General features: G+C 36.3%; 1 protein-coding gene across 1 annotated transcript in view; it reads left to right on the top strand.

The window, feature by feature from the left end:
* Positions 1-19,950, top strand: part of PIGK (phosphatidylinositol glycan anchor biosynthesis class K) — a 155,781-nt gene that overhangs the window by 89,046 nt on the left and 46,785 nt on the right. Inside the window, exon 10 of the mRNA XM_069594902.1 lies at positions 9,031-9,115. Within this exon, the coding sequence (XP_069451003.1) occupies positions 9,031-9,115 (85 nt within the window). The remainder of the gene's footprint in view (positions 1-9,030; positions 9,116-19,950) is intronic.

Here is a 19,950-nt window from a genome sequence, read left to right as displayed (position 1 = left end):
TATAATTGACCTAAAAATTATGTTAATTCCTGGTGTACAATATAGTGATTTATATTTCTGTACATTACAAAATGATAATGTTGATTAGTTTATTTACCATCTGTCCTTATACAAAGATATGTTGTTATTGACTATATTCTCCATGCTATATTTCATCTCTGTGACATTTATTTTGTAACTAGAAATTTGTACCACTAAATCTCCCTTACCTGTTTCACTCATCCCCCAACCTCCTCCCCTCTGGCAACCCCCTATTTGTTCTCTGTATCTGTGACTTTGTTTCCGTTTTGTTATGTGGATTTATTTATTTATTTTAATTAAAGTCTACTTGTCAGTGAAATCATGCAGTATTTGTTTTTCTCTGTCCAGCTTCTTTTCTTAGCATAATACCCTCCAGGTTCAGTTGTGGCAAATGGCAAGATTTTATTCTCTTTTATGGTTGAGTAATATTCCATATTCAGTCGAACACAACTGAAGTGACTTAGTGCCATACTCTATTGTATTGATACCACATCTTCTTTGTCCATTCATCTATGGATGGACACTGAGGTTGTTTCCATATCTTGGCTATTGTAAATAATGCTGTAGTGAACACAGAGATGCATATGTCTTTTCAAACCGGTCTTTTTGTTTATTTTTGGTAGATACCCAGAAGTGGAATTGCTGGGTTGTATGGTAGTTCTATTTTCAGTTTTTTTTTTTTTTTTTGAGGAACCTCCATACAGTTTTTCATAGTGGCTGTACCAATTTACATTCCCACCAACAGTGCACGAGAGTTCTCTTTACATGCTGGCTAGCACTTGTCATTTGTTGTCTTCTTAAAATGGGCATCTTGACAGGTATGAGGTGATATCTCATTGTGATTTTGACTTGCATTTTTCTGATGATTAGTGATGTTGAGCATCTTTTCATATATCTGTTGGTTCTCTACATGTCTTTGGGTTTCCCTCGTGGCTCAGTGGTAAAGACTGCCTGCAATGCAGGAGACCCAGGTTCGATCCCTGGGTTGGGAAGATCTCCTGGAGAAGGCCATGACAACCCATTCTAGTACTCTTGCCTAGAGAATGGACAGAGGAACCTGGCAGGCTGCAGACCATAGGGTCACACAGAATTGGACACGACAAGCAGCTAAGCTATATGTCTTCAGAAAAATTTCTGTTCAGGTCCTCTGCCCATTTTTTAATTAGGTTGTTTTTTTTTTTTTGATGTTGAGTTTTATGAGTTCTTTGTCTCTTATGTTTTGTATCTATTTGAATGTAGAATATAATTTATTAATGAAACTAAATATTCTACATACTTTCATATATACATATATATTTAAGCAAAATAAAATGACTAGAACAACACACATATATAATTCCAGTTGTGTGTACCTACTAGATGCAGGCATGCTAAGTTGCTTCAATCACGTCTGATTCTTTGCAACCCGTGGACTGTAGCAGGTTCCTCTGTCCATGGGATTCTCTAGGCAAGCATTACTGGAGTGGGTTGCCATGCCTTTCTCCAGGGGATCTCCCAACCTAGGTGAATGAACCTATGTCTCTAACATCTCCTGTACTGGCAGACGGGTTCCTGAGAATGTTCAGTAATTTTGACAGGATTTCTTCTGACTACTGCTATATTAAAATTGCCTTTGACTCTACAAAGATTATTCCTTATGAATATACACATTTGCTGGTTTGGAGAACTTCTGCAAAGTCTGCTTACAACTTCTGCCAGATAAGAGGTCTTTCAGTGAGAATTAGAGCTTGGTTTTCCGGGATTTCGTTATAGTCACTTTACTAAATTTCTTGGGAGGTATTCTTTTTTAACTGGTATGTGGCTTCCCCGGTGGCTCAGAGGGTAAAGCACCTGCCTGCAATGCGGGAGACCCGGGTTCGATCCCTGGGTCGGGAAGTTCCCCTGGAGAAGGAAATGGCAACCCACTCCAGTATTCTTGCCTGGAGAATCCCATGGATGGAAGAGCCTGGTGGGCTACAGTCCATGGGGTTGCAGAGTTGGACACGACTGAGCGAGCTCACTTCACTTTATGTGATCTTTTTAAACTGATGTTCTTTTTTAACTGATATGCTACCTCATTGCACGCTGATAGTAAAAAGATGCACGTCAGCAGTTGGGCCATAAGCTCATGTAACCTTATTTCTCTTGGGAGTTAACTTTCTGTTCCCTACCTCAAATGATGTCTCTTTCCCCAGCTCATTATCTTCTTTGTGCTTCTTTAAAGTAGGTAATAGCCAAGGCTATGTTTAGTATCTTTGGTTGCAAGATTGTAATTTGAAAATTAGAAGAATGGTGATGCTGTGAGTGTGGAAAGTGAAAGTGAAAGTGGAGTCGCTCAGTTGTGTCCGACTCTTTGCAACCCTGTGGACTGTGGGCCACCCGGCTCCTCTGTCCATGGGATTTCCCAGGCAAGAATACTGGAGTGGGTTGCCATTTCTTTCTCCAAAGGGGGATCTCATTTCAAGGAAGATGCATTAGATTGTTGTGTCGTTTCTATATAACCTGTCTTCACAAAAATAATCTTCAGTGACTCTTGGGATGTTTTGGAGTTATAATAGCATTTTGTGTTTGTCTCTATCAACCAATAAATTTGAGTTGTCTTTTCCCTTAGAGTGTCTTTAAACTTTCAGGAATGTCACAGGGCTGCGGGTTTGTCAAGTATATCTTACACAACAATATGTGTGGTCAATTATATGAATGCGTGGGTATTTTTTTAATGCAGTTTAGGAGTGGAAATTTTTCTGTCCTTTTTCCCCCCAACAGGATTGTGTTAAGAAATTAACTTGATTTCTTTATATACTTTTAGTTTCAAAAAATTCTTTTAGTTACTCATGTTCAAGGAGTAACACTAACTTTGGCTAGCTTCCTGTTTCTGGTGTGTTTAAAGAATTTCTTCCTAATGATTTTGGAGTACCTTACATCATGTGTCTTGAATTATTTATTGATGATCCTAATTTTTAGTTTCTGTCTGGCATAGCACAATGTGTCTGTTTTTCTGTTCTTTTTGTTGGGTGTATTTCTGGTGTTTGAAAAGATGCTTTAGTCTTCTGCTCACAGTAAACTAGGCCATATTATACTTGAATAATCTAATCTCTATATGGCAATATGGAATAAAACCTCACTTTTTCTGAATTAGAGGTGACCTTATATGTGGGTGCATTAATAATTTTACAGTGTTATTTTAGGAGTGCTGGATACAACAGAGAAGAAAGATTTTTGAGGGAACTGGGCATCTTGAAAGAGTAACAAGAACTCAAAACAAACAAACGTTTGTAAAGACTAACTTTGTGGGTTTCAGAATTTTGCCAGCAGCATTTTATTTACTTTGGCAAAGGATTTGGACAATATTTTAATTGGATTTTGATTTAATGATAGCGTCACTGTATTGCATCTACAAGTCTTCTGTAATGTAAGCAAATTCCATTCCTATTATTGTTTTTTTTTTAAAAAGAAACAGTAAAGTAAGAAAAGGGATGTATAGCTTTTTGCATGCAGAAACTAGTCTTTTTAAAGTAGATGTCTTAGCGAAGGATCTTGGAAAGAGATAATAGAAAAATATATCTTAAAAAAAGAAAAATACATCTTTTTAGGAGGAACTCAAATATTAAATAAAAGGAATAATGAGTAGCTTTAAGAAAGAGAACTTTACTGTTTTGCAAGAGAAAATTCCAGGTTTCCCTTAGAATGGTAGCCATATATAGATTGGAATTAACATTAATAGTTTTCTTAGTTCCTGAATTATGCTTTAAACATGGACTACTTGCTAGGGCCCTAGCTACTAAAGATAGGAGATAAGGGGTCTAGAAAGTGGGGGTGATTTGACTTAGGTGATAGTATTGGGAAAGCATTAATTCTGAGGAAATGGATAATAGTTTGCAAGGAAGGAGGAGGTGTCTCTTGGTGTCTTGGTAGTGAAGGGAAACAAAAAAGCAACTACACATAGGGGTCCAAAGGAGATGAGAGGGGAAAAAAGAAAAAAAAGGACAAATTCTGTTCTCACCACTACCACAAAAAGTACCATTTATTAAAAAGTCTACACTTTATTGTAGCCACAGAGGAGGGTGCTGTTGAATGGAGAGAAACCTAATTAGCCAACTTATCTCCTTTCTTCCCCCATCACAAGATAGCTTACTATATTGCTGCATCTAAAAAAACAATGCAGATACTTTTCAGTAAAAAAAGAAGCCAACATCCATACAGAGTTACTATAAGAAAGCAGAGAACTAAAACCAAATCTTCTAAACACGCTCACTACACAGAGAATGAAAGGAAAAATAAAGAAAAGAAAGGCACAAAAAGGAAAACTAAGATAAAAGTCAAAGTGTTAGTTGCTCAGTTGTGTCCAACTTTTTGCAATCCTATGGACTGTAGCCCTCCAGGTTCCTCTGTCCATGGAATTTTCCAGGCAAGAATACTGGAGTGGGTAGCCATTCCCTTCTCCAGGGGATCTTTCCAACCCAAGGATCAAACTGAGGTCTCCCACATTGCAGGTAGATTCTTACCATGTGAGCCACCAGGGAAGCCAAGACACAATACTCAAATATAAATAACTTACATTACACAAGCGACTGCATTATGAAAGAACACCATGAATCAGACACTTCAAAACTCCCAATTGAAATGGACAATGAATAGGGAGATGTATGAAACAGGAGCTGACTGAAGTCTGGAAAGGAAATAAAAAAGAGACAAAAATGATTTCAGAAATGAAAAGTAAATTACAAGGTACCCAAGGTAAGATAGATATTACCAAAGTTCAGTAAGAGACATAAAGACTAGAAGTGAAAAAATTCATGAAAGTGAAATTGAAATAAGATAGATAAAAGGATCAGAGAGAAAGAGAGAAAATCCAATATATTTAGATCAAGAAATTGAACTAGAAAAATAAATGGGAAATGAACAGAAATAATATTTAAAATTATAATAAAACAAACTTTTCTAAAACAGAAGGAGACTTGCATTTCCATGTTAAAAGGGCCCCCAGGTGCCTGGGAGAATTGATTGATCTAGAACTCTTAGCTATGTCCTGTATATTAGTATTAGACTTTAAAAGAAAAGAAAAAGACCACCTGAGCCTTCAAGCCAAAAAAAAAAAGTTTTATTTTTTAAATAAGTTAAAAATGAGTAATTAAAATAGAAATAAAATCAGTTTGACATCACACCTTTGGCAACATACATAGCAAGAAAATGATGGACATTTTCAAGAAATTCAAAATGAGTAATTTGTTGTGGGATTGAATAAGTAAAAAGCTCAAAATCCATAGTGATACCCAAGATTACTTGGGAATTGCACTTTGAGTGACTTTTTAAAAAACTGCAGTTATTAAGAAAATTTTCAAGGGTATTCCGTAACTGTTAGGACTCTGCTTTCACTGCCAGGGTCAGAGGCGTGGTGTGATCCCTGGTTGGGGAACTAAGATCCTGAAAGCTGCGCAGCCAGGCAAAAGAAAGAAAAAGAAAATTTTCAAACCTATCACTGGTTGATACATGCTGAAGTGTTTAGATGAGACCTATCATGAGATCTGCAAATTTAAAATGGTTCAGAAAAAATAAAATGAGGAAAAAGAAGTTGAAATTTTTTGCAACAACTACTTGTCATTTTTGAAAATGTTAAAATGAATTGTTAATATTAGATTTCTAATATTTTTGTATCTTTTGTATTGATTGAGAGACATTTTATGAGTAAAATGAATTCCAATTTATATGTCATTACTTTGTGTTTATAGAAGAATTTTTCATATTTCTACTTACTCTTAGAATTACTTCAGTGATCTCATCTACACTAATTTTTTCCCCAGCAGATATTTGTTGAAACTTCTGGTGCCTTAATCAAGGCAATAGCACCAAACTCTACTGAGCAGTCATTGTATTCTTTTTCCTATCACAGACATACAGTAAAAAAAAAAAAAACAAAACAACCCACAAACATTCCAGTTTCACTTAGAAATATCCTTAATGAGGAAGGAAAATTTTTAAATGAATTATTTATCTTTTTATTGTTGAGTTGTAATATAGTTTTGATACCAATATTTTTTCAGATGTATCAGTTCAGTTCAGTTGCTCAGTCGTGTCCGACTCTTTGTGACCCCATGGACTGTAGCACCCCAGGCCTCTGTTTATTACCAACTCCCGGAGTTTACCCAAACTCATGTCCATTGAGTCAGTGATGCTATCCAACCATATCATCCTCTGTCGTCCCCTTCTCCTCCTGCCTTCACTCTTTCCCAGCATCAGGGTCTTTTCAAATGAGTCAGTTCTTCACATCAGGTGGCCAAAGTAATGGAGTTTCAGCTTCAACATCAGTCTTCGAATGAACACTCAGGACTGATCTCCTTTAGGATGGACTGGTTGGAGCTCCTTGCAGTCCAAGGGACTCTCAAGAGTTTTCTCCAACACCACAGTTCAAAAATATCAATTCTTCAGTGCTCAGCTTTCTTTATAGTCCAACTCTCAAATCCATACATGGAAAAACCATAGCCTTGACTAAATGGACCTTTGTTGATAAAGTAATGTCTCTGCTTTTTAATATGCTGTCTAGGTTGGTCATAACTTTCCTTCCAAGGAGTAAGTGTCTTTTAATTTGATGGCTGCAGTCACCATCTGCAGTGGTTTTGGAGCCCCCCAAAATAAAGTCAGTAACTGTTTCCACTGTTTCCCCATCTGTTTCCCATGAAGTGATGCGACCGGCTGCCATGATCTTAGTTTTCTGAATGTTGAGCTTTAAGCCAACTTTTTCACTCTCTTCTTTCACTTTCGTCAAGAGGCTCTTTAGTTCCTCTTCACTTTCTGCCATAAGGGTGGTGTCATCTGCATATCTGAGATTTTGATATTTCTCCTGGTAATCTTGATTCCAGCTTTTGCTTCTTCCAGCCCAGTGTTTCTCATGATATACTCTGCATATAAGTTAAGTAAGCAGGGTGACAATATACAGCCTTGATGTACTCCTTTTCCTATTTGGAACCAGTCTGTTGTTCCATGTCCAGTTCTAACTGTTGCTTCCTGACCTGCATACAGACTTCTCAAGAGGCGTGTCAGGTGGTCTGGTATTCCCAGATGTATGATTTGCAAAAATTTCCCTCCATTCTTAGGGTTTTTCACTTTGTTGGTAGTGTATTTTGAAGCACAAAAATTTTAAATTGGGTGTTATTTAATCTGTTTTCCTTTTGTTGCGTGGTATATGTTTTGCATATCTAAAAATATAAGTAGAGCTTTAAAAGGTGGCACATTGTGAAATGTTTAAAAATAATGTGGGTTATTTTTGGTCAATGAATATTTATTTTATTTTTAATTGTATACTCTAATAATTTGTGAGGGCTGCCATAACAAAGTACCACAGACTGAGTGCTTAAGCAACAGAAATTTATTTCCTTACAATTCTGGAAGCTGGAAGTACAAGATCAAGGTGTTGACAGGATTGTTTTCTTATAAAGCCTCTCTTGTTGATTTATAGATAGTTAAATCTTCCCCTGGTATCTTCATGAGGTCTTTGTCTTTATCTGTGTCCACCTCCAGAACTTTTTTCATCTTTTAATACTGGAATTCTGCCCATTAAATAGTAATTCCCCTTCTCTCCTCTTTTGCTCTGGAAACCACCCTTCTATTTTCTGTCTCTATAAAGCAATATTTTAAGACAGTTTTTTCATCAATAGTGAGAGTCTTCAAAGTTCCTCCAATTAATTTTATTTATGCTAATCTGCAAAGTATATATAAACTTTTACCTAAGAAGTCTTTTAAACTCTTATATACAAAATTTTGTCCTTATTTGTGTATTTGCCTTTTTATTGGGAGAGATTCCAGATTTCTCATCATCAGATTTCTTAACTAGAGATTTATACTAGTCTTCTTTATTTTTCAAGGTAATTCAAAGTTTCAGTTTTTAAATTTAAGTTGATAAGGTGATGTTTACAGGAATAAAAGGTAATTGAAAGTTTAAAAATGTGTTTCAGTGTTACTGTTTTGAAATCTAATGTTTATTTGCTATTTTGTAAATGTTGATACTTTTTTAAGAACTTTTTTTTTGTAGTTGTCTTCATTTGGGGAACGCTTTCCTGGTGGCTCAGATGGTAAAGCGTCTGCCTGCAATGTGGGAGACCCGGGTTCGATTCCTGGGTCGGGAAGTTCCCCTGGAGAAGGAAATGGCAATCCACTCCAGCACTCTTGCCTGGAAAATCCCATGGATGGAGGAGCCTGATAGGCTACAGTCCATGGGGTCGCAAAGAGTCGGACACGACTGAGCGACTTTACTTACTTTACTTACTTCATTTGGGGAGATTTTATTCTTACTCTGCGCTTTCCTCTTTTATACCATCAGGTATGTGTTGTGCCAATTCTGCACCTCATTGAAATATAAGTATTAAAATATTTTCCATATAGAATAACCTCTCAGAGAGTTATTATTGTCTTTATTTTATTCATATATTCATTCCGCAAACGTTTATTGAGTCTTCATTATATGGTAAACAGTGGCTATACAGAGAAGAATAAGACATGATTTTTGTCTTCAAGATGGTAAAAAAAAAAGCACCTAAGTAGATCTAAATAAATTACTCTATTTGAAAGAAGAGTAAACAAAAAGGGAGCTTTGATTGGTCCAAATAGGAAACAGAATGAAGAAAATCAGAGTCATGGGAATACAAGGCCCACTGGCAGGGGACCAGTAGATGGGCATGGCTGAAACTGTTGATTCAGATGTAGAGGAGGAGTTGCTGATGAGGCTTGAATAGTTGGAGCCAGATTTTGAAGACCTTTAAAAGCATATCCAGTGAACATGGAGTTCTTAAACATTTTTAAGTCTCAGAGTGAAAGACAGGATGAGGCTATTATGTGATGTTAAGTAGTCTTATTAAATAGTAATTTTATACAGTCTGAATGTATATATAGTTGTATAATTTAAAAATTATCCTTAGATTATTTTTCATAGATTATTGACAAATACTGCTTATTTTACAATATCAGATATATATATATATATCTTTAATATAGTTCATATTTGATACTTTAGCTTTGTGTTTTTTAATTTCTTTTTTCCAGCTATAAGAAAGACCAGATGGTTGAGGAACTAATGGAACCTCTGAAATACGCTGAACAACTTCCTGTCGCTCAGATAATACACCAGGTTTGCTTTCCATTTTTATTCTTTTGAAAGAAACAAGATTTTTAATCTCTGAAAAGTAATTGCTTTCGTTAGGTTTTTCAGAATCAATGTGCTATAGCTGAAAGGCATTCCAGGCCGTCTAGCCCGATTTAGACTCCACCTCTTACAGTTGGAAATCTCATTCAAAGTGCAATATTAAAAGGCTACTTGCTGTTTAACAGTAAAATTCTTGCTTATATAAAATACAGGGTAGAATCAGAATTATCTTTTGTGCATTACTTAACAATAAGACTTAATTTCAGAGAACTTTCATTTGAACCATTGTATATGGTACTTGTTAATGACAAAGAAAATGCTGAAAAATATCATTTGGTATAATTTCTTTGAGTTGCTAAAATGAGAAAGAAATCTTTCCCTACTTCTTCCACCCCACCCCATTATCAGCTCTTGTAAAGTGTAATTCTAAATGTCATGTGGGTAATTTTTTCATTTCCAATTATAATGACTCTATCATCCCTTCTACATCAAGTGTAATCTTAGAGAAGGCAATGTGGTAAGTTTTTAAACTTTGAATTTGTACTGTAATTCTGACAGCATATAAAGTCCACCCTGCTGGGCCAGAATCTAAGAATTTTAAAAGTGGTTTGTTGATGAGAGTTATGGCCTATAGACCTACCATATTTATCAGAAGCTATAGATTATAGGAAATTTCAAAAGCCCTTAAACGTCAGAATTTGTCAGAATTTTCACAAATGTTAATTACTATTGAGTCTTTCCATATGTCTTTGCCAATCAAAAGGATTTTTATTTAGGAGATACAGATTGATTATAAGTACCAGGTTGAGCTTATTAAAAGAAACAGGCTTTTACTTTAAAATGTTGGCTATTTAGATCTTTTCATGGATGTTAAAATTGAATATTAAAATTCTATGAGAAATTACAAAAAGTGGTCTAAAATTTGCCCAAAGTCTATCTGTGGTTGGTAATCAGGTCCAGTTATATGTCAGGAATTCCCTGGTGTTGTCAGAGCTTAAATGACCTAACAGCCTGCAAATGTCACATTTAAAATTCTGTCTTCATGCCTGACTCTCAGCATAAATGAATTTAACAGCAGAGCAGGCAGCAAGTCAATATGTTCTTAACAGTAAGAGTGAGCAATGAAACAGTCTGTGGTTTGTTCAGAATAGGTAAATAGAATCTGCCCACAACACTTCACCTAGAATAAAATCTAAAACAGGAAACAAGAGTTAACCTGTAAGATGGTTGACCAGATGAAATGTCCGTCATATTTTTATAGCTTGAATGAACCAATAAACTGCTGTTGTATACACTGTGTGAATTCAAAGATGAAAAACTTTTACCCTGGTCAAAATTTTTATGATAGTATTCTTGGCATTATAAGAAGCTATAATTAATTTTAACACTGAATTATAAACAATTATAATTGAAATTTTTATAGTACCTGAATTTATAAAATTTTTATTGCACCTGAATTTAGAAAATTTTTATTTTAAGATTCATGATAGGAATTTCTTTTTCTTTATATTGAATAAAATTAATTTTGTTCTCATGGGGTAATCAGGAAAGATCATTTTTCCTCTTATTTCCCTTTATTGACAGTACTACAAGTTTGAAACTGTTACAACTGTCTGTCGAGTATGTTGCTAGGAGTTCACTTATAAGTGAATTATTTGAAAGCCATTTTTCCCCTAAGAGAAAAGTAATGTATATAATAATTAGGTGCAGCCAACCCCATAAAACTTCAAAATATGTAATATATCTGTATTATAGTATATATTTAACCTCCACCTATAATAGTGTGTTTTTGTACTGTAAGTAACTGTTTTTCTTCTCATCTTGAGTCATGCTTTACCTGTCTCTATTTTGGAGTGTGTGTCATTCTTATTTGAAATAACATTATTTATTCACATATCTTATCCTCTGTGTGCCCAGTCATTTCAATTGTGTCTGACTCTTTGCAACCCCATGGACTGTAGCCCACAGGCTCCTTTGTCTGTGGGATTCTTCAGGCAAGATTACTGGAGTAGATTGCAATTTCCTCCTGCAGGGCATCTTCCTGAACCAGGGACCAAACCCATGTCTCTCGAATCTCTTATGTCTCCTGCCTTGGTAGGTGGGGTTTTTTTTTTTTTTTTTTTTTTTACCACTAGCGCCACCATATCTTCTGTTTGATCGTCTTTCTGGATGTCCTTGATTTGTTGATATTTTTTTTCAGCATCTTATCTTGTGCCATGTTTGCATATGTCTGAATGGATGGAGATATATGTGTGTGTGTGTGTGTGTGTGTGCATGCGCAATGGTATAGTGAGAGCCAGAGCATCTCTTTTCCCTACTACTCAGGCATCAGAAGCCAGGGCACAGTTTAGAAAATGAGAGAGCAGGAGCCAGGCACAGGGCTTAACATGAAGAGCAACTCGAGAAATACCAGAGAGTGAGAGAGAGGAATGTCTTTCAGTCATTTGAGTAATTAATTTCTTGTTTCTATTACTTAAACTGTATGTTACAATGAGGAGATAGATAAGACTTCAATATTGCCATTTTATACTGCCAAATTATTTACTTTTTTTAGGTGTCCTAGCAAACATGATTGCACATCTAGGAAATCCAAGACATTCAAGTTATAAACATTAGAAGTAAGAAGAGAATCTGGTGAGATAGTCAGATATAAGATGAATAAAACTGGCAGAAATAAATGCAAAAGAAACAAAAGAGACCATAGCAAAAATCAACAAAGCCAAAAGCTGGTTCTTTGAAAGGATAAATAAAATTGACAAACCATTAGCCAGACTCATCAAGAAGCAAAGAGAGAAAAATCAAATCAATAAAATTAGAAATGAAAATGGAGAGATCACAACAGACAACACAGAAATACAAAGGATCATAAGAGACTACTATCAGCAGTTGTATGCCAATAAAATGGACAACGTGGAAGAAATGGACAAATTCTTAGAAAAGTACAATTTTCCAAAACTGAACCAGGAAGAAATAGAAAATCTTAACAGACCCATCACAAGCACGGAAATTGATACTGTAATCAGAAATCTTCCAGCAAACAAAAGCCCAGGTCCAGATGGCTTCACAGCTGAATTCTACCAAAAATTTCGAGAAGAGCTAACACCTATCCTCCTCAAACTCTTCCAGAAAATTGCAGAGGAAGGTAAACTTCCAAACTCATTCTATGAGGCCGCCATCACCCTAATACCAAAACCTGACAAAGATGTCACAAAAAAAGAAAACTACAGGCCAATATCTCTGATGAACATAGATGCAAAAATCCTCAACAAAATTCTAGCAATCAGAATCCAACAACACATTAAAAAGATCATACACCATGACCAAGTGGGCTTTATCCCAGGGATGCAAGGATTCTTCAATATCCGCAAATCAATCAATGTAATTCACCACATTAACAAATTGAAAAATAAAAACCATATGATTATCTCAATAGATGCAGAGAAGGCCTTTGACAAAATTCAACATCCATTTATGATAAAAACCCTCCAGAAAGCAGGAATAGAAGGAACATACCTCAACATAATAAAAGCTATCTATGACAAACCCACAGCAAACATTATCCTCAATGGTGAAAAATTGAAAGCATTTCCCCTAAAGTCAGGAACAAGACAAGGGTGTCCACTTTCACCGCTACTATTCAACATAGTTCTGGAAGTTTTGGCCACAGCAGTCAGAGCAGAAAAAGAAATAAAAGGAATCCAAATTGGAAAAGAAGAAGTAAAACTCTCACTGTTTGCAGATGACATGATCCTCTACATGGAAAACCCTAAAGACTCCACCAGAAAATTACTAGAGCTAATCAATGAATATAGTAAAGTTGCAGGATATAAAATCAACACACAGAAATCCCTTGCATTCCTATACACGAATAATGAGAAAGTAGAAAAAGAAATTAAGGAAACAATTCCATTCACCATTGCAACGAAAAGAATAAAATACTTAGGAATATATCTACCTAAAGAAACTAAAGACCTATATATAGAAAACTATAAAACACTGATGAAAGAAATCAAAGAGGACACTAATAGATGGAGAAATATACCATGTTCATGGATTGGAAGAATCAATATAGTGAAAATGAGTATACTACCCAAAGCAATTTACAAATTCAATGCAATCCCTATCAAGCTACCAGCCACATTTTTCACAGAACTAGAACAAATAATTTCAAGATTTGTATGGAAATACAAAAAACCTCGAATAGCCAAAGCAATCTTGAGAAAGAAGAATGGAACTGGAGGAATCAACTTGCCTGACTTCAGGCTGTATTACAAAGCCACAGTCATCAAGACAGTATGGTACTGGCACAAAGACAGACATATAGATCAATGGAACAAAATAGAAAGCCCAGAGATAAATCCACACACATATGGACACCTTATCTTTGACAAAGGAGGCAAGAATATACAATGGAGTAAAGACAACCTCTTTAACAAGTGGTGCTGGGAAAACTGGTCAACCACTTGTAAAAGAATGAAACTAGATCACTTTCTAACACCGTACACAAAAATAAACTCAAAATGGATTAAAGATCTAAATGTAAGATCAGAAACTATAAAACTCCTAGAGGAGAACATAGGCAAAACACTCTCAGACATAAATCACAGCAGGATCCTCTGTGATCCACCTCCCAGAATTCTGGAAATAAAAGCAAAAATAAACAAATGGGATCTAATTAAAATTAAAAGCTTCTGCACAACAAAGGAAAATATAAGCAAGGTGAAAAGACAGCCTTCTGAATGGGAGAAAATAATAGCAAATGAAGCAACTGACAAACAACTAATCTCAAAAATATACAAGCAACTTATGCAGCTCAATTCCAGAAAAATAAACGACCCAATCAAAAAATGGGCCAAAGAACTAAATAGACATTTCTCCAAAGAAGACATACGGATGGCTAACAAACACATGAAAAGATGCTCAACATCACTCATTATTAGAGAAATGCAAATCAAAACCACAATGAGGTACCACTTCACACCAGTCAGAATGGCTGCGATCCAAAAATCTGCAAGCAATAAATGCTGGAGGGGGTGTGGAGAAAAGGGAACCCTCCTACACTGTTGGTGGGAATGCAAACTAGTACAGCCACTATGGAGAACAGTGTGGAGATTCCTTAAAAAATTGCAAATAGAACTACCTTATGACCCAGCAATCCCACTGCTGGGCATACACACCGAGGAAACCAGAATTGAAAGAGACACATGTACCCCAATGTTCATCGCAGCACTGTTTATAATAGCCAGGACATGGAAACAACCTAGATGTCCATCAGCAGATGAATGGATAAGAAAGCTGTGGTACATATACACAATGGAGTATTACTCAGCAGTTAAAAAGAATTCATTTGAATCAGTTCTGATGAGATGGATGAAACTGGAGCCGATTATACAGAGTGAAGTAAGCCAGAAAGAAAAACACCAATACAGTATACTAACACATATATATGGAATTTAGGAAGATGGCAATGACGACCCTGTATGCAAGACAGGGAAAGAGACACAGATGTGTATAACGGACTTTTGGACTCAGAGGGAGAGGGAGAGGGTGGGATGATTTGGGAGAATGACATTCTAACATGTATACTATCATGTGAATTGAATCGCCAGTCTATGTCTGATGCAGGATGCAGCATGCTTGGGGCTGGTGCATGGGGATGACCCAGAAAGATGTTATGGGGAGGGAGGTGGGAGGGGGGTTCATGTTTGGGAATGCATGTAAGAATTAAAGATTTTAAAATTTAAAAAATAAAAAACTAAAATAAAAAAATAAATAAAGATAAGAGAAAAAAAAAAGATGAATAAAACTGGTGCTTCTTTACATTTGCAATAAGTACACAAAATGGAAATGGGAAAAATGTTCTTTCACAATGAAAGGAACTATAAAATACTTAGGAACTATATTTGGCAAGTAAACTAGAACTTACAGTGTAAGAATCATGGAAGCAAACCACATTTCATAAGCAGAAAGTTATACCAAATATTTGATGGGGCAGGGAACCTAATGTCATAAAGTATAATTCTCCCAAATTAGCAGGTCTAATTAGAATAGAAGCAAGTTTTTTTTTAGTGTTAGAAAAAAAAATGACCACATAGTTCATGTGGAAAAACAAATATCTAATAATAGACAAAGAAGGTATATAAAAGAAAACATAGACTCTTGAATCATATAAATATGTATGGACAAAGGAATAGATAAATAGATTAATGGAATACAATGAAAGGCTGGATTTCAAACATTATTATAATTCACAGTAAGAAATACATTGTACATACATTGATGTATGTATGTGTTGTATGTGTTAAAAATTAGAAGTAAAAGTTTTATGAAACATTTACCCTCAGTACATGTGATGCACATTATTTTCTTTGTCTGTTTTTTTTCAGTGTCAAATAAAACTTAACTAAATTGATTTCAAAAGCAAACAGTCCTGATCTGTTGCTTGAAAAAACCCTGAATAGAGAATTCAAAGAAAAAAATTTATGAGATTTGATCATTAAATATATGATTAAGATGATAGTATTTCAATAGGAAAACAGCTTAATTTCAATTTCATACTATATAATATAAAATAAATTTTGTATGAAGACTTAAAGTAAAATAAGATTTTAGAAGAAAGTTTTGGCAACTGTATTTTTAATCTAAAGTAGGAAAGAACTTAATGAACACACAAATGCAGGAGATATGTTTGGCTCCATAAAAATTTAATATTTTATATATCAAAAGATACCACAACATTAAAACACTAAGGTTAGAATCAAAATAAGATCTTTGCAAAGAAGACAATAGTGAATTGGTTAATATCACAGATATAAGCAGAATTCTTGAAAGTTTATAAAAGACAAAACAACTCAGTAGAAAAAAAAGGCAAAAGAAATGAAAAGCATATCAGAGAAAAACAAACAGAAATGGCTAGTGAGTGAAAAGAAAGCCTAAAACTCATTAAGGAAGTACACATTACAAATTAAGTAAAATTATTGTATGCCCATCAAATTGGTAGAAATTAAAATTACATGTTAGAAAACAGTCTGGCAGTTTCTCAAAAGGTTAAGTGTAGATTTACCATATGACCCAATGATTCTAGCCTACATATGTAAAAACATGTATCCACACAAAAACCTGTACATGAATGGTCATAGCAATATTATTTATAATAGCCTATAATTGGAAACATTACAGTGTTGATCAACTAATGGAAAAATAAAATATATCCATACAGTGGGCCATTATGCAGTGATTAAAGGGGAATGAAGTACTGATACCTGTACAAATGGGTGATCCTTGAAAACAGTGTGTTAAGTAAAAGTCTATCATAAAAGACCACATGTGGTATGGTCCTGTTTGCATGAAATGTCTAGAATAGGCAGATCTATTATGGGTTGTCTAGAATGGGGATGAGGTGGGGGAATGAGGAGTGACTTCTAAATGGGTATAGGGATTTTTTTTTTTGAAGTGGTAAAAATGTTCTAAACTTGGTGGTAAGCATTGCAGTTGTTGTTGTTCAGTCGCTAAGTTATGTCCAACTCTTTGTGACCCCATGGACTGCAGCATGCCAGGCTTTGCTGTCCTTCACCATCTCCCAGAGTTTGCTCAAACATACATCCATTAAGTTGATGATGCCATCCAACCATCTCCTCCTCTGTCATCTCCTTCTTCTCTTGTTCTCAATCTTTCCTAAGATCAGGGTCTATTCCAATGAGTCAGCTCTTTGTATCAGGTGGCCAAAGTGTTGGAGCTTCAGCTTCAGCATCAGTCCTTCTGATGAATGTTTAGAGCTGATTTCCTTTAGGATTGACTGCTTTGATCTCGTTGCACTCCAAGGGACTCTCAAGAGTCTTCTCCAGCACCACAGTTTGAAAGCATCGATTCTTCAGTGCTCAGCCTTGTTTATGGTCCAGTTCTCATATCCGTATGTGACTATGGAAAAACCATAGCTTTGACAATACAGACCTTTGTCAGCAAAAAAATGTCTCTGCTTTCTAATACACTGTCTAGGTTTGTCATAGCTTTTCTTCCAAGGAGCAAGTGTCTTCTAATTTCATGGCTGCAGTCACTGTCTTCACAAATTTTGGAGCCCAAGAGGATAAAATATGCCACTGTTTCCATTGTTTCTCCATCTATTTGCCATGAAGTGAAGGAACCAGTGCAAGTTTTTTGAATGTGGAGTTTTAAGCCATCTTTTTCACTCTCCTCTTTTCACCTTCTTCAAGAGGCTCTTTAGTTCCTCATTGCTTTCTGCCATTAGAGTGGTATCATCTATATATCTGAGGTTGTTATTTCTCCCAGGAATCTTGATTTCATCTTGTGATTTCTCCGGCTTGGCATTTCACATGATGTACTCTGCATAGAAGTTAAATAGCAGGGTGACAATTCAGTTCATTCAGTTCAGTTCAGTCACTCAGTCGTGTCCGACTCTTTGCGACCCCATGAATCGCAGCACACCAGGCCTCCCTGTCCACCACCAACTCCTGTAGTTCACTCAAACTCATGTCCATTGAGTTACTGATGCCATCTAGTCATCTCATCCTCTGTTGTACCCTTCTCCTCCTGCCCCCAATCCCTCCCAGCATCAGGGTCTTTTCCAATGAGTCAACTCTTCGCATGAGGTGGCCAAAATATTGGAGTTTCAGCTTCAGCATCAGTTCCTCCAATGAACACCCAGGATTGATCTCCTTTAGGATGGACTGGTTGGATCTCCTTGCAGTCCATGGGACTCTGAAGAATCTTCTCCAACGCCACAGTTCAAAAGCATCAATTCTTCGGCACTCAGCTTTCTTCACAGTCCAACTCTCACATCCATACCTGACCACTGGAAAAACCATAGCCTTGACTAGGTAGACCTTTGTTGGCAAAGTAATATCTCTGCTTTTTAATATGCTATCTAGGTTGGTCATAACTTTCCTTCCAAGGAGTAAGCGTCTTTTAATTTCATGGCTGCAGTCACCATCTGCAGTGATTTTGGAGCCCCCCAAAAAATAAAGTCTGATACTGTTCCCACTGTTTCCCCATCTATCTTCCATGAAGTGATGGGACCGGATGCCATGATCTTCGTTTTCTGAATATTAAGCTTTAAGCCAACTTTTTCGCTCTCCTCTTTCACTTTCATCAAGAGGCTTTTTAGTTCCTCTTCACTTTCTGCCGTAAGGGTAGTGTCATCTGCGTATCTGAGGTGATTGATATTTCTCCTGGCAATCTTGATTCCAGCTTGTGCTTCTTCCAGCCCAGCGTTTCTCATGATGTACTCTGCATAGAAGTTAAATAAGCATGGAGAAAATATACAGCCTTGACGTACTCCTTTTCCTATTTGGAACCAGCCTGTTGTTCCATATCCAGTTCTAACTGTTGCTTCCTGACCTGCATATAGGTTTCTCAAGAAACAGGTCAGGTGGTCTGGTATTTCCATCTCTTTCAGAATTTTCCACAGTTTATTGTGATCCACACAGACAAAGGCTTTGGCATAGTCAATAAAGCAGAAATATATGTTTTTCTGGAACTCTCTTGCTTTTTGATGATCCAGCGGATGCTGGCAATTTGATCTCTGGTTCCTCTGTCTTTTCTAAAACGAGCTTGAACAGCTGGAAGTTCATGTTCATGTTCTGCTGAAGCCTGGCTTGGAGAATTTTGAGCGTTACTTTACTAGCATGTGAGGTAGTGCAATTGTGAGGTAGTTTGAGCATTTTTGGCATTGTCTTTCTTTGGGACTGGAATGAAAACTGACCTTTTCCAGTCCTGTGGCCACTGCTGAGTTTTCCACATTTGCTGGCATATTGAGTGTACTTTCACAGCATCATCTTTCAGGATTTGAAATAGCTCCACTGGAATTCCATCACCTCCACTAGCTTTGTTCATAGTGATACTTTCTAAGGCCCACTTGACTTCATATTCCAGGTTGTCTGACTGTAGGTGAGTGATTACACCATCGTGATTATCTTGGTCGTTAAGCTCTTTTTGTACAGTTCTTCTGTGTATTCTTGCCACCTCTCCTTAATATCTTATGCTTCTGTTACGTCCAAAGATTGTATGGACCATCTTTGCATGAAATGAGCCCATCTTTGCATGAAATGTTCCCTTGGTATCTCTAATTTTCTTGAAGAGATCTCTAGTCTTTCCCATTCTGTTGTTTTCCTCTGTTTCTTTGCATCGATCACTGAGGAAGGCTTTCTTGTCTCTCCTTGCTATTCTTTGGAACTCTGCATTCAGGTGCTTATATCTTCCCTTTTCTCCTTTGCTTTTCACTTCTCTTCTTTTCACAGTTATCTGTAAGGCCTCCTCAGACAGCCATTTTGCTTTTTTGCATTTCTTTTCCATGGGGATGGTCTTGATCCCTGTCTCCTGTACAATGTCACGAACCTCCGTCCATAGTTCATCAGGCACTTTGTCTGTCAGATCTAGTCCCTTAAATATATTTCTCACTTTTACTGTATAATCAAAAGGGATTTGATTTAGGTCATGCCTGAATGGTCTAGTGGTTCTCCCCTCTTTCTTCAATTTAATTCTGAATTTGGCAATAAGGTGTTCATGATCTGAGCCACAGTAAGCTCCCTGTCTTGTTTTTGCTGACTGTATAGAGCTTCTCCATCTTTGGCTGCAAAGAATATAACCAATCTGATTTTGATATTGACCATCTGGTGATGTCCACGTGTAGAGTCTTCTCTTGTGTTGTTGGAAGAGGGTGTTTGCTATGACCAGTGCATTCTCTTGGCAGAATTCTATTAGCCTTTGCCCTGCTTCATTCCATACTCCAAGGCCAAATTTGCCTGATACTCCAGGTGTTTCTTGACTTCCCTACTTTTGCATTCCAGTCCATTATAATGAAAAGG

The sequence above is a fragment of the Ovis canadensis genome, chromosome 1 (genome assembly GCF_042477335.2).
Source record: "Ovis canadensis isolate MfBH-ARS-UI-01 breed Bighorn chromosome 1, ARS-UI_OviCan_v2, whole genome shotgun sequence".
In the NCBI taxonomy this organism is placed as follows: domain Eukaryota; kingdom Metazoa; phylum Chordata; class Mammalia; order Artiodactyla; family Bovidae; genus Ovis; species Ovis canadensis.
The sequence above is the reverse complement of the archived record's forward strand: the minus strand, read 5'-3'. Positions and strand labels throughout refer to the sequence as shown.